Source organism: Heterocephalus glaber, unplaced genomic scaffold, assembly GCF_053883595.1.
Source record: "Heterocephalus glaber isolate CG9 unplaced genomic scaffold, H.glaber_assembly_v1.0 deba00001744, whole genome shotgun sequence".
Lineage (NCBI taxonomy): Eukaryota > Metazoa > Chordata > Mammalia > Rodentia > Bathyergidae > Heterocephalus > Heterocephalus glaber.
The window spans coordinates 6,044,706-6,057,981 of NW_028258450.1; the positions used below are offsets into that span (position 1 = coordinate 6,044,706).

General features: G+C 50.3%; 1 protein-coding gene across 1 annotated transcript; it reads right to left on the reverse strand.

Moving 5' to 3' along the window:
- Positions 1 to 490: 490 nt before the first annotated feature.
- Napsa (napsin A aspartic peptidase) lies at positions 491 to 8,500 on the reverse strand. The gene is made up of 9 exons (XM_004867200.4): positions 8,247 to 8,500; positions 3,882 to 4,023; positions 3,681 to 3,804; positions 3,404 to 3,522; positions 2,955 to 3,154; positions 1,711 to 1,833; positions 1,476 to 1,620; positions 996 to 1,094; positions 491 to 856 (listed from the first exon to the last, which is right to left on the reverse strand). Exons 1-9 carry the CDS (start codon positions 8,489 to 8,491, stop codon positions 629 to 631), a joined length of 1,425 nt encoding a protein of 474 aa, XP_004867257.4. The 5' UTR covers positions 8,492 to 8,500; the 3' UTR covers positions 491 to 628.
- Between the last annotated feature and the right edge of the window lie 4,776 nt (positions 8,501 to 13,276).

The following is a 13,276-nucleotide window of genomic DNA, read 5'->3' on the forward strand; positions in this document are numbered from 1 at the left end:
TCCGCGGACTGGCGATGGGGGGAGGGGTGGCCCAGCCCGGCAGCTCTGGGCAGCGAGAGGCTGCGGAGGGGCAGTGACATCACCGCCGGAGGAGGGGCTGCCCCGACTCCCCCTAACCCGGGGCCTTCAAGCTCCGCCTTTATGGCAGACCCAGGGTCCCGGAATCCAAAGGGGAGAGAAGAGGAACCGGAGACGAGACCAGTGGAAACGGCATCCCTTTTCCTTAGAACAAGGGTTGGGAAATCTTTCACTGATTTCAACCACCACTCCTCCCCACTGCCACCTGTCGCTGTCGTCGCGACCTGTCGCCTCCTACGCCTGTTGTGGCTACTCCCGCCCCAACCAGAGCGTGGAAATGGCGCAGACTACAACATCCGGCGTGCTCCGCTGGCCGGGCGCCTTTGCCTCGAGACAGAGAAAGCCCGGGGTTTTATGGGATTCGTAGTCCCCTTCCATCATTGTGAACCTTGCAGAACAGGAACCTCTGGAGGACTGAACACCAATTTTTTTCTTTCCAAAAAGCATGCACTTAAGAGAACCAGGTACATTAATTCAATGAAAATCTCAGACGTTTCCCTGGATGCTGGACCTCCGCTATCCCGTGGTGCGCTTGCATCTCGCCCCGGCATCAATCGGAGAACTGCGCCTGCGCGGTACCGCCCCCTCCCGGCTCTGCTTCCGGAACGCGAGCTCTCGCCAGGCCCACTCGGGCGCCACTGCTCGTGCTCCCGCGGTCGAAGACCGCTACGTAGGCCCCTAAGAAGACGTCGCCGAGGATCCAGAGGGGTCCTGCAGGCGGAGGCATATCCAAGGCGTGGAAGCCGGACAAGCAGAAGCGGAAGCCACCCTGAGAAATCTGCAAAGCGCCAAGACAGCACCACAGGGTGTCTGTTACGCGCTCTGGGGCCGCCTCTTCCCCGCGAACCCCGCCCTGGTAGTCACACTCCCGGCCCAGTGCACACCGTGTCCCCTGACGTTATCGTGATGTCATTTACCTGGATGACGTAGTCCTGGGCCGTGAGGTTAAACCAGACCCCCCCAAGGAGAAAGGAGACTGGGGGTAGCGTTGGGATTTTTGAGCACAGTATGAAGTGCTGGAGAGAAGAGGAACAAGTAAAGATGGGCAGTTCTTGCACCGCTCAAATCCCTCCCTTGGCTCCTCAGTGCCATAAGGCAATATCTGTCTTGGGTAGCTAGGTATCCGGGCCTTATGTGGACAAGCTTGTCAACTAAGCTTCCTCACCCAGGCCTAAAAAACCCTGCCTGCTTAATTCCTTCCCCGCCGCTCCAGTCACCTGACCTGGGCAGCTACGGGAAGCGTCCTTGCTTCCACCATGCCCAGCCCATCGCTCAGAGGTCCAGTCCCGTCTGCCCTGGGCTACCTCCTGGCTACCTGCTTCCCACCCTGGAGACCCAGGAGCCTTCCCACTGCCTCCCCCGCCCACACCCACACTCTCCAGAGAATGGGCCTTTACCTCGCCAGCCAGCCAGGGAAGGCCCCCGATGGCCCTGTGCAGGGCCCGGATCTCCTCAGAGGGTCCCGTGATGAGGGACGTGCCTGTGTCCACGATGGCAGCACAGCCCTGGGCACAGAGAGTCAGCCCCGTGCCCACCTTCACTCTGCCGGGGGGGAAGGGGTGGCCATGAGAGGCAGGGCCCTAGGGCTCCAGAGTCCGGACCCGGCCCAACCTGGAAGGCGGAGCCACTCACCGCTCCATGTGGATCTGCCAGTAGGCAGGGACGGTGACCGGCACGAAGGTGAGGGGTGGGATGTAGTGGGCTGGGTCTGCGCCTCCCAGAACCAGCTCGCCTCCATCAGCTCCTGCAAAGTCCCTGCAGAGGCAGAGTGCTGTAGGTGTCGCCGGCTTTTCCCCTGCCACCTCACGAGTGACCAGGGGTGGGACTTCATGCCAACTGGGACTGGGGGGTGGTTTCTCAGTTCTAGATGGGGTGGTGGGATGTTCTAGCAAGGCAAGAAGGGAAATGCTGCTTCCTCTCTCTCTCTCTCTCTCTCTCCCCTCCCCCAACGGCCTTTTTATTATTATTTTATTTTGAAACAGGGTCTCAGGAAGTTACCCAAGCTGGGCATGAACTAAGGAGCTGGGATTACAGGCCTGTGCCACCATGCCCAGGGGAAGTGGTGATTTTCTTTAACACCATCAGGGAAGGACTTATTGTGTTTGGGGACATGCTGAAGTGGGGATGTGACTTCTCCATTTGGGTGTGGAAGGTAGAACCTTTGAGGGGAAAGCTCCTGAGCCAAATGTCATCGTAATTCGGCTTTGGGGTTTCTACATCAGTGTGTGTGGCCAGAGTAGAGGGCCGAGTGACTTCCTGTAGGTGGTGAGATTTTCAGAATCGTGTATGGAGGTCTCTAGAGAGATGTTAGGCTTCCAGAGCTGGCTGGGAGTGAGGGGGAGGGGAGGACTTCCTGGGAGGCACAGAAGGCCCGGTCTACTAAGAGGAGGGCGGGACCGCAGAGTGGGTTGGATGTCAGGGTGACTGCGTGGGAATTTCAGGAATTTCTCTGGGTGATGGCGGGGGGTCCTTCTTGGACGTGAGATTTTCTGAGCATCAGAGTGAACTTCCTAAAAGGCAGCCAGGACTCTCTGGACTACAATGGGCAATTTCTGACTTCTGGTGAGCGTTCTTGTATGGAATTTGAGCTTTCTTGAGGGTAGAGAGAGGGTTCCCAAGTTGAGTGTTTAATTGGGTGGGGTGTGGAATTTCCTGTTTGGTTTTGAAACAAGCAGCATTTTGAACTGAGTTTCTTTAGTGTATCTCAAAATGTCACTTAAAGTGTGAGGCTTCTGAGAGTTCCGGTGCTCTTATATTGGCTAAGTGTTTTCCTGAACGGAGAGTGGAACTTCCCGAAGGGACGGTGGCGCTTGCTGCAGTGGACGCTCCTGAAGAGGGCAAAGTCCTGCCTGGGGCCAGGACGCTGCCCCCAGTACCTGTTGAGGTAAAAGGAGAAGATGGGCTTCTCCAGCAGCCCCTGCTCCACCAGGACATCCAGCGGAGGTGGAACTCTGTCCACAGCCAGAGTGGGAAAGCCAAGGCCAAATATCCCATCGAAGGAGGCAAAAGCAAAGACCAGGCTGGGCTCCCACAGAGCCTCCCCAAAAGTCACCGATGCATTGCTGATTCCCCCGATCTAGAAGTAGATGGAGATGCGGCCGGTTAATTATGGGAAGACATAATATCCCAGATATCCCCGAGACTCTCCCTCAATCAAGGCATAAATCATAGACCCGAGGTCTAGGAAAGAAGTCCCAACTGTCTCCCTTCTTGAGAAGGCCCGCCCCTTGCCGGGAGGCCCCGCCTCTCCAAGCCCCTCCCTAAACCACCCGTGCTAGACTCTGGGGTTCTAAATTGAGAATTCCGGGGGCTGAAGGTCACGCACATTCAGCTTGTCCTCACTCAGGATTCCGCTCAGCCGTCCAGTTCCATATTGGATGGCAAACTTGGTCCCGTTGGGCCGGAAGGAGCTGGAGGCTTTGGGATCGTAACGGTGGTGGAACCCTAATTGAGAAGAGCAGAGAGGTGTCACCGGGAGATGGGGCTCTCCCCGGGCCTTCTGCACCTTTCAGCTTCTTAGCCCTGAGGGAGTCCGAAGAGAATGGTCTCTCAAAAGACACAGCGGAGCTGAGCGCCACCCCCTTCCCCCCCATTCAGCTCACAGCAGGGTACACTGAAGAAGTGACATCTCTTGGAGGGGACCCAGAGGTTGGAGGAGCCAGTATCAAAGACGACGGAGAAGTTTTGTGGGGGCGTTCCCAGCCCGATTTCCCCAAAATACTGCACCTGACAGGAAAGAGGAGACAGGATAAAGAGTTTGCTTGCGTGCAGGAGGGTAGAGGCTGTGCCCGGAGGTGACTCACATTCATGAACTTGGAGAGAGGCACCAAGAAGGGATTGTCTCCTTTGGGTGGGGGCCCCAGCCTGGAAGGCTCTGTAGACTCCGCCCAGGCCCGCAGTGGGTTCGGGATCCCCTGTTGCAGGTGGGCTCTGCGAAGTTCGACTCTGAAGGGAAAGGATGCTGACAGTTAGGAGCCTCCCTTCCTGGAGACTCTGTAAGGAGAATCCCAAACGGGACACAGAGCACACTAGACACCTCTGAGGCCGCCCAACTGCAGTCATTACCAAAATCTCTACAGTTAACAAGCTCCCAGGTAGCAGGAATTGCTACCTGACGCACCAGGATGACAAATATTCCCAGAGGCTTTACAAGCGCAAACTGGGACATGTCCCAGAGACCTGCCGGTATCCAGATGCCTTAAATCAGCCGTCCCGAAGGAATTGGCATTCTCAGAGGGTTCCAGAGACCCTACTGTGAAATTCAGGGCTTGCAAAACATCTATGGTGGTTAACCGCTGTGTTCTTCCTTCGCTGTGTTGGGAACTCTTCCTCACCATTGAGGGGGGACCACCAAATCGTGACTTCCTTCCTTACACTAAAATACAGTCATTGCACATCTATTAAAGGTTTCACGTGAAATGTAAAATTGTAAGAGTACTAGAAGCGTTTCAATAATGCTGAAAAGAGGCAGACTTTTCTAAGCATAGTGACCAAGGGGAAATGTAACCAAGTTAGCCAAGAAACTTAACCAAGGGGAAAATATTGATGAGTGAGAATCTAAAAATTTGAACCTCTATACTCCCCCTACATACACTCATGCACGTGCGCACACGCACATACACGATATATATATATGAAATCATTATATATTGCATGCAAAGAGTTACAAATACATAAGATACTCCAGTGGTGTGAGACCATTCTCCATGAGCCTCTTTCTGCAGAGCCATAGGCTGCAGAGTGTCTCAACTGTCTTCTCAAGGATTTCGTTATATGACACGTCCTGGGAAATGAGAGAGTCTCCCTGTGCATCACAGGGCAAACAGGCGATGGTCCACGAGGAAAGACGTGAGCCATGCTCAGTAGCACCTGGCTGTGATCTCAACACTCTGGGAGGTTAAGGCAGGAAAACTGCAAGTTTGAGCCTAAATTGCAATTTAGCAACTTAGTGAGACCCTCTCTTGACATTTTTAAAAAAAGGACTGGGGGTGGTGTGAATGTCCTGGGTTCAGTCTGCAGTACCATTGGATGATGATGATGATGATGATGATGACAACGACGACGACACAATAAACAACCCGTAAACTCAAGAGTTCCTCTCCTACAATGCCCTCAGTGCAGATAAAGGTACTGCCTGACCCTCTTCCTTTCACCAGCAAATGGGCTCGGCAAAAGGACACAAATGCTGACATCTTGCTACTACTGTTGCTGGGGGTAATAAACTGCCCTTTGTCTCTGACCTGGGGCGGGGGGCTCTCCTGTCCTCTTTGAGCAGCCACATAAATGTGGAGAGTTAATTTCACAATCCTGACACTGGGGGGAGACTGGGCAGAGGACAAGGTGGTGGTGGAGTTTTGCTGAAGAGATGCATAGTTTCCAGACCCATTAAGGATGCTTCATAGCAACAGTCATTGAAAGAGATACAAATAACAGAGTGGAAAACCTTGTTTCACACCGCAAACTGGCAAAGAACTGCAAATGCTGAGCAGAGAAAAGGGGGTGTAGATTTGTGCAAACTCTCTGGAGGACGATTTGGCAAATATGTATCCAGTACCTGAAAATAATACAGTTTTGTGTGTGTGTGTGTGTGTGTGGTGCTGAGAATCTAATGCGTGCAAACCCCAGCTCTACCACTAAGCTACACTCCTAACCCACACCTTTATTTTTAATTGCAAATTTAATTTTTCTGAGTTCTGTGATTAGCTAATTCATTGCATTCGAGGTAATTCATTAAGAGTAGGTATCTATCTCACCAGGCATGGTGGAGCATGCCTGTAAACTCAGGAGGCTGAGGCAGGAGGATCACTGCAAGTTCAAGGCCAATGTGGGCTACATAAGAGTTCAGGGCCAGCCTGAACTACGTAGTGAGACCCTGTCTCAAAAAAATAAAAAAAATCCTGGGATATAGTTCAGTGGCTCAGTGTGAAGGTCCTGGGTCAATTCCCAGTACATCAAAGGTGGGGAGGCTATGTAAATTATTTATTTATTTATTTATTTATTTATTTATTTATTGGTACCAGGGATCGAACTCGGGTCCTTCTGCTTTCAAGGCAGGTGGTGGAACCACTGAGCTAAATCCCTGGCCCATACATTTTTTTTTAAATGATGACGCTACGCTGAAGACTGAGAGGGAACTAACTAGGAACTTCCAGGAACTCTGTCAACACAACTCAAAAGGAGGAAAAAGAAAACAAGGAGTCAGAACAATCTTACGATACACCTTTTTACCCCAACAGTGCTACCTAGGAGTTTGTCCCCAGGGGGTGAGCACAGGCTGGTGAGCTTCTGAGGATGTGGAATCCTGGAAACCGGTCAGTACAACTGCCAGGGTGGGTTTGGCTCAGCTCTGCTAAGGAACATGCACACTACAGAGTCTCATTCAACCCCTGAAAAGGAGGACGTAAGCCAGGTGAGGTGGTTCATGCCTGTAGTCCCAGTATTCTGGCAGGCTGAGGCCGGAGGATCACAAATTCAAGCCCCGCCTGGGGCAACTCAGCAAATTAGTGAGGCTGTCTCAAAATTTAAAAGAGACAATGGAGAGGGAATGTAGCTCTGTGGAACAGCTTTGGAATCAATCTCCAGTACCAAAAAGGAAGGAAAGAAAAAAATAATAAAGAGGAAGTAACTATAGCAGTGGCTCTCAAAGCCTGAGCATTGGTCCCATCACTTAGCTGCGGGTGTGGTCCGAGGCTTTCTGTAAAGGCCCTGTGGTCTCTGTCGTATCTAAACCCTGTCAGTCACGCTCACAAGCAGCCTGGGACAACACACGAACGAATGAGTGACCCGGGAGGGGAAGGGGGCCTGGGGCGGGGGTGGGGGGGGTGGCACGCAGTCCCGGGGATCGCACTGCAGCCTTTGGACCTGGGACAACAGTTCAAGACTCGCTGGTCTCCGCAAAGACTGGAAACCATCCAGGACAGGTTGGCACACACGACAGGCAGCGGGGATAGTTTTGTGGCTCCTCGGGGCCCCGCCTCCTCCCTCTGGACTTTGTCCCTCTGCCCCCTCAGAATGGAGAGGCTAAGAATGTGAAGCGGGAAGAGCACTTCCTGGAGGATCCCTCCCCCGTCAGGAGCTGGGGGAGCCCAGGGCTGTGATCACAGCACTGTGGGAGGCTGAGGCAAGAGGATCACAAGTTTGAGTCCCAGCGGGGCAACTTAGCAAGACTCTGTCTTACCTGGCTTCAAATAAAAAATAAAAAGGGAGCTGGGCATGGTGGCGCACCGGTCATCCCAGGACTCGGGAGGCAGAGGCAGGAGGATTGCCATGAGTTTGAGGGCAGCCTGGGCTCCAAAGCAAGTTTAGGGCCAGCCTGAACTACAAAGTGAGACCTTGTCTCAAAAATAAATAAATAAATAAAAATAAAAAGGGGATTTAGCTCAGTGATAGAATACCCCTCAGATTTAGTTCCCAGTAAAAGGCGGGTGAGACCTGGATGTTTAGAGGATATGAATCTGCTGCAGCAGTCCTAGTTTAACTGTGATAGATCTGGGTCTCCAAGAACTGAGTGGGGGTTACTTGGCCGGAGACCCCAAAGCCAGGTCATTAGAATTCAGGGTGAGGCCTCACACACAGTAAAAATGCATCCTGGGGAGGGAGGAGGTCTCCGGTCATGGGTTTCAGCACTGAGGAATCTTGGACTTAAAAGTGCAAAGTCATAAACCAGGTGTAGCTCATGGATGTAATCCCAGCTACAGGGGAGGCTGAGGCAGGAGGATCTTAAATTCAAGGCCACCTTAGGCAGCTTAATGAGACCCTGTCTCAAAAAATAAAAGTCTAGGGCCGGGGATTTAGCTCAGTGGTTCCGCCACCTGCTTCCCAAGCCCAAGGACCTGAGTTCGATCCCTGGTATCAAAATAAAATAAAATAAAATAAAAGTCTAGGAATGTGGCTCAGTGGTAGAGTGCCCCTGGATCCCATCTCCAACACACACACACACACACACACACACACACACACACACACACACACACATTTAGGGGCTCCCCACAGGTGGAATTGAGGCCCTCAGCAGTGAGGCCCTAGCTTAGAGATGGAGGCCTAAGACAGAGGAGCTGGGATCCTGGCTGCAGACTCTGGCATCTACTGCACCAAAGCGAGAGACCCAGGCTTAAAGAGCAAGAGGCACAGAATCTCTCTCAGGGTCGGGGTGACAGTGGGATCCCTACCGGACCAGGGCGGCCCCTGAGGGCTCCATGGTGAGCAGGGTCAGCAGCAGCGGCCACAGCAGTAGTGACGACATCTCTAGGACCCAGGCTCGGGGGCCCCTCTTCTGAGCCCTGAGACTCAGCCCTGCCCACGCCCCACCCTGGGGTTCGGAGTGACACGGGGAGGGGGCGAGGATAGGGTTTCCAGGCTGTGTGCAGTGTTTGCAGGTGGCAACAGCTGCCCGTCCGGGCTCCTGGCCCCGCATGGGGGTGGCGGCATCTCGGTCCCCACCCCCTCCTTTAATCTCCATGGCTTTTAACTTTCACTTCACTTTTCTCATACTCATTAACCACAAATGTTTTCTTCACAAGTGGGGAGGCTGGGCTGAAGGAGGTCTGTGAAGGGCCTGGGGGAGGGAGAGCTCACGCCAGGTCTCAGGACCCCACTGGTTTTGGCAGGGGTTTGGGGTGGGTGGCTAACTTTTCCTTTTCCGGTACTGAGCATCAAACCCAAGGCCTACTCAACTGAGCTGCATCCCCACCCCTTCTTATTCTTATATTCTGGCTATGTTGCCCAGGCTGGGCTTGAACTCCTGGGTTCAAGGGATCCTCCTGCCTCAGCCTTTCAGATACCTGGAACTATAGGTATATACCACCATGCTGGGCCAGGACAGAAATGCACACATACTGTAATCCCACCACAGTCCGAAACCAGGAAAATAGTTCATGGGTCTCTGTCCATCCACATGCCCATCACCTTCTCTCTAAGTGTCTCAGTTGTTGACAGGCATCAGAAATCTAGTTGTCACACATCTGTAATCTCAGCACACAGGAGGCTGAGGCAGGAGGATTGCCATGAGTTCAAGGCCAGCCTCGGCTACATACTGAGACCCCGTCTCAAAACAAAACAAAAAAACCAAACAAACAAACAAAAAAGGAAAACCTGTGGTCCAGGGATGCAGCTCAGTGGACTCGGTGCCCAAAGCTGAGAAGGGCCCACTGATCAATGGGGTGGAAACTCTTCTGAGAGATTCCACTGGAGATTTTGGATTTTAGCTTAGATTTAAACATCAATATCAGCAGGTACTTTTTTAGTAAATAAAAACAAACTTTGGGCCGGGGATTTAGCTCAGTGGTTCCACTGCCTGCTGCACAAGCGCAAGGACCCGAGTTCGATCCCCGGTACCAAAAAAAAACAAAAACAAAAAACTTTACTTACTTATCTGCATCTTATTTTTTTCTTACTTAACTAAAACTTGGACTTTTACAAAATATAGATATAACTGACCTATAGTAAAACACTCATGTATTAAAGGTGCAACAGTACAGCTCCATGTATGTTTCCCATTGTTTTATTATGGGTTTTCAAGCACAGAGAAAAGTTCAAAGAACTGCAGAGTGGTACATACGTGTAATCCCAGCACTCGGGACGCTGAGGCAGGAGGATCACCACAATGTTGAGGCCAGCCTGGGCTACACAGTGAGTGTACCTTAATTCCACAAGGAACATACCTTGCTGAAATTTCTCCCCTCCACATCATTCATGTCTCTCTCATCCAGCAACCTCTGTTTTTATCCTACATGTTATCCAAAGAGTAGGAAAATGCTTCTCCTCATTATTAAAATGTCCTGTTCTGATTATTGATGTCATTGAGCAAGTTTTTCTTTTCCACTTGCACTTCTTTTCTTAGGAATTTCTTTTACCTTTTGTGTGTCACACATACACCACATTACCCTTTAATGAATACATGTCTCTGCAAGATGATTAACAAAAACAACAACAAAAACCTAGTCTTGCCCCCTCTTCTGCTATTTATCCCCCCAATGGCAGGAATATTCTTCTTTCTTTCTTTCTTTCTTTCTTTCTTTCTTTCTTTCTTTCTTTCTTTCTTTTTTTTTTTGAGACAGGATCTCACTGTGTAATTTATACTGGCCTGAAACTCACCTTGTAGCCCAGGCTGGCCTCAAACTCATGGCAATCCTCCTGCCTCAGCCTCCCAAGTGCTGGGATGCCAGGTTTGTGTCACCACATTCACTACTTTTACTTCCTTTAGTTTCTAATTTTGGCATTGGCACCAGTCTTAAGGTATTTGCATCAACACAGCAACACAAACGTGTGAGCATGCACACACGTGCACACAGACCTTGTATGGGGGCTGAACCCAGGGCCTCACACTGAACCACAACCCCAGCCTGTTTTATTTTTTATTTTGAAACAGCATCTCAATAAGTTTCGCAGGCTGGTCTTGAACTTGTGATCCTCCTCAGCCTCCTGAGTAGCTTGACTTGTATTGCTATTTCTTTTTTTTTTTTTTTGGTACCGGGCATCGAACTCCGGTCCTTGCACTTGTGAGGCAGAAGGTGGAACCACTGCGCTAAATCTTCAGCCCTGTATTGCTATTTCTTGATTTGTCCATTGTCAACGATCCTTTGACTTCCGGGTTGAGAAAATAAGGAATTAACTCCTCCGTCTGCCCACACTTCTAACATACACGCTCCCCTTCTCCCCGCCTCTGTAGTATAGTTACATAAGAACTGTGGTCAGACCACAGCATCTCAACAGGGGAATGCGCATTAAAATCTGCTCCAGCCCCGCCGGCCGTGCTGTGTCCTGTCCCTCGCGCTCCTCACCGCTCCTGCCTCAGGACCTTAGCACTTTCTGGCATGGTTCACACGGGCCTTCCTGGAAACCTTGCTCCCTTTTTTTCTCCTTTTTGAGACAGGGTCTCACTAAGCTCCCCAGGCTGGGCTTGATCTCGTGATCCTCCTGCCTCAGCCTCCCTAGCCCTGGGATCACAGGAGCGTGCCACCACGCTGGGCTGGAACAGCTTTCGCTGGGGGACTCCTCTGACACAGCAGATGGGCAATGTTCCTACGGGGAACCTCAGCAGCCACCTCTGTATTTCAGCAGCCTGGGCCCTCCTCCTTCTGAGCCCCTCCAACAGGCTCAAGGCGCAAGCCTGCAGATTTCCATCCGGCCACGCGGTGGCGCACTGGCCCTATGCGCCCGCCCCCAGCCTCTCCGGCGGGTTCTGGAATTGAACCTGGGGCCCGTCAGGCTCTTCCCGCTCCGCTTTGGCTCCAAGGTTCCGAAGGCCTGGTATGCGTCTTGCTCACTGCCTCCCTTCCAGCACTCTGAGAGGCTGAGGCAGGAGGATGTTAAGTTTGAGCCCAGCTTGTGCAACATAAAGAGGCCCTGTCTCAAAACAAAAATAAAAATGAAAAAGTGCTGGGGATTTAGCCCTGGGTTTAGTCACCAGTGCTGCAAAAACAAAGAAATAAATTTAATTTTTTAAAAAGCCTAAACTAGCCCAAGATAATTTTGGCTTTCCATTTCCAACATTCCAGCTCTTCAAATCACAACGTTCCAGGCAGCCACGGATCTTAGGAGGGCAGGGGGATTGTGAGTTCAAAGCCAGGTTGAGCACCTAAGTGAGACCCTGACGTACATGCGTACATACACACATAAAATTAAAAGGCAGAGCCGGGGATTTAGCTCAGTGGTTTGTGCCTTCTGTGCAAGTGCAAGGACCCGAGTTCAATCCCCGGTACAAAAAAAAAAAAAAATTAAAAGGCGGGGGGCCGGGGATTTAGCTCGGGGCGCTGAGCCTGCCTCGAAAGGGCAAAGTCCTGAATTCAATCTCTGGTACTGTAAAAACCTAAAATGGAAAATAGATTAAAGATCTAAATATTAAATCAGAAACCCTAAATCTGCTGGAAGAGAGACTAGGTAGAATGCTTGAGGACATGTGTGTAGGCAAAGATTTCATGAAGAAAACCCAGACAGCACAGGAAATACTACAAAGAATCAACAACTGGGACCTCATCTTATTAAAGAGCTTCTGCACAGCAAGAGAAGCCACCAACAGCATGAAGAGACAACCCACAGAGTGGGAAAAATTTTTACCAGTTATTCAGATAAAGGACTAGTATCTTGAATATATAAAGAACTTTAAAAAATCAGTTCCCCCCAAATTTAAAGGCCCAATGCAAAAATGGGCATTTGAAATAAAAGACACTTCTCAGATGGAGAATTTGAAAAGGCAAATAAATATATGAAAAAATAATTGACATCACTGGTAATTCACTCCATTTCATTCCAGAAAGAATGGCTGCTATCAAGAAATCAACCAATAACAAATGTGGAGGAGGGCTGGGGATTCAGCTCAGTGGTTTCACCACCTGCCTCGCAAGTTCAAGGTCCCAAGTTTGATCCCCGGTACCAAAAAGAAAAAAAAGAATTAACAGCATCATACCACAGCAATATATGCACACCCATGTTTATTGTAATAGCTAAATCTTGGAAACAGCCCAAATACCCATTAACCAATGAATGGATAAAGAAGATGTGGTTTTTTTATACCATGGAATACTACTCTGCGGTAAAGAAGGATGAGCTTCAGACATTTACAGCTAAATGGATGGACTTTGAGACCATAGTCTTAAGTGATATAAATTGGACACATATGTTTAGATACTGCATTGTTTCTCTGGTGTGAAAAACGGAAAGTGGAAATAAGGACTAAAATGTATAATAGATATTGGGACATGGAAAATGGGAAGAAAATGTTCAAATGGGAAGGGGAACATGGGTGGAGGGAGGGAGAAAGGAACAAAGGGACAAGAAAAAAAGTGAAAATGGAAAAAATGGAAACAAAGCTTTTGTACATAGGGAGGGGAGGGGGCATAAGAGGAGGGGGTAAATGGGATAAAAATAAAATTTATTTTTAAAAAATATTCTAACTGGGTGTGGTGGAGCACGCCTGTCTCCCAGCACTTGGGAGGCTGAGGCAGGAGGACTGCCACGAGTGTGAGGCCAGGCTGGGCTACGTAGTGAGTTCAAGGTCAGCCTGAACCAACAGCAAGATCCTGTCTAAAAAAACTCTATAATTGGTTGTCGTGATAATTGCACAATTCTGAATATATCTTCAAAAGCTGAGAGCTGGGGATTTAGCTCAGTGGTGCTACAGCTGCCTGGCAAGGGCAAGGTCCTGAGTTCGATTCCTAGTACAGCAAAAAAAAAAAAAGCTGAGGGCCGGGGATGTAGCTGA

Excerpts from the sequence above, each read along its gene's own strand:
- Napsa (XM_004867200.4), bottom strand. The coding sequence starts at position 8,491 with ATGCGGGGCCAGGAGCCCGGACGGGCAGCTGTTGCCACCTGCAAACAC. Across the intron at positions 4,024-8,246 it reads TCAGGGGCCGCCCTGGTCCG|AGTCGAACTTCGCAGAGCCC; the intron begins GTAGGGATCCCA and ends CTTTCCCTTCAG. Across the intron at positions 3,155-3,403 it reads TGAGTGAGGACAAGCTGAAT|ATCGGGGGAATCAGCAATGC; the intron begins GTGCGTGACCTT and ends ATCTACTTCTAG.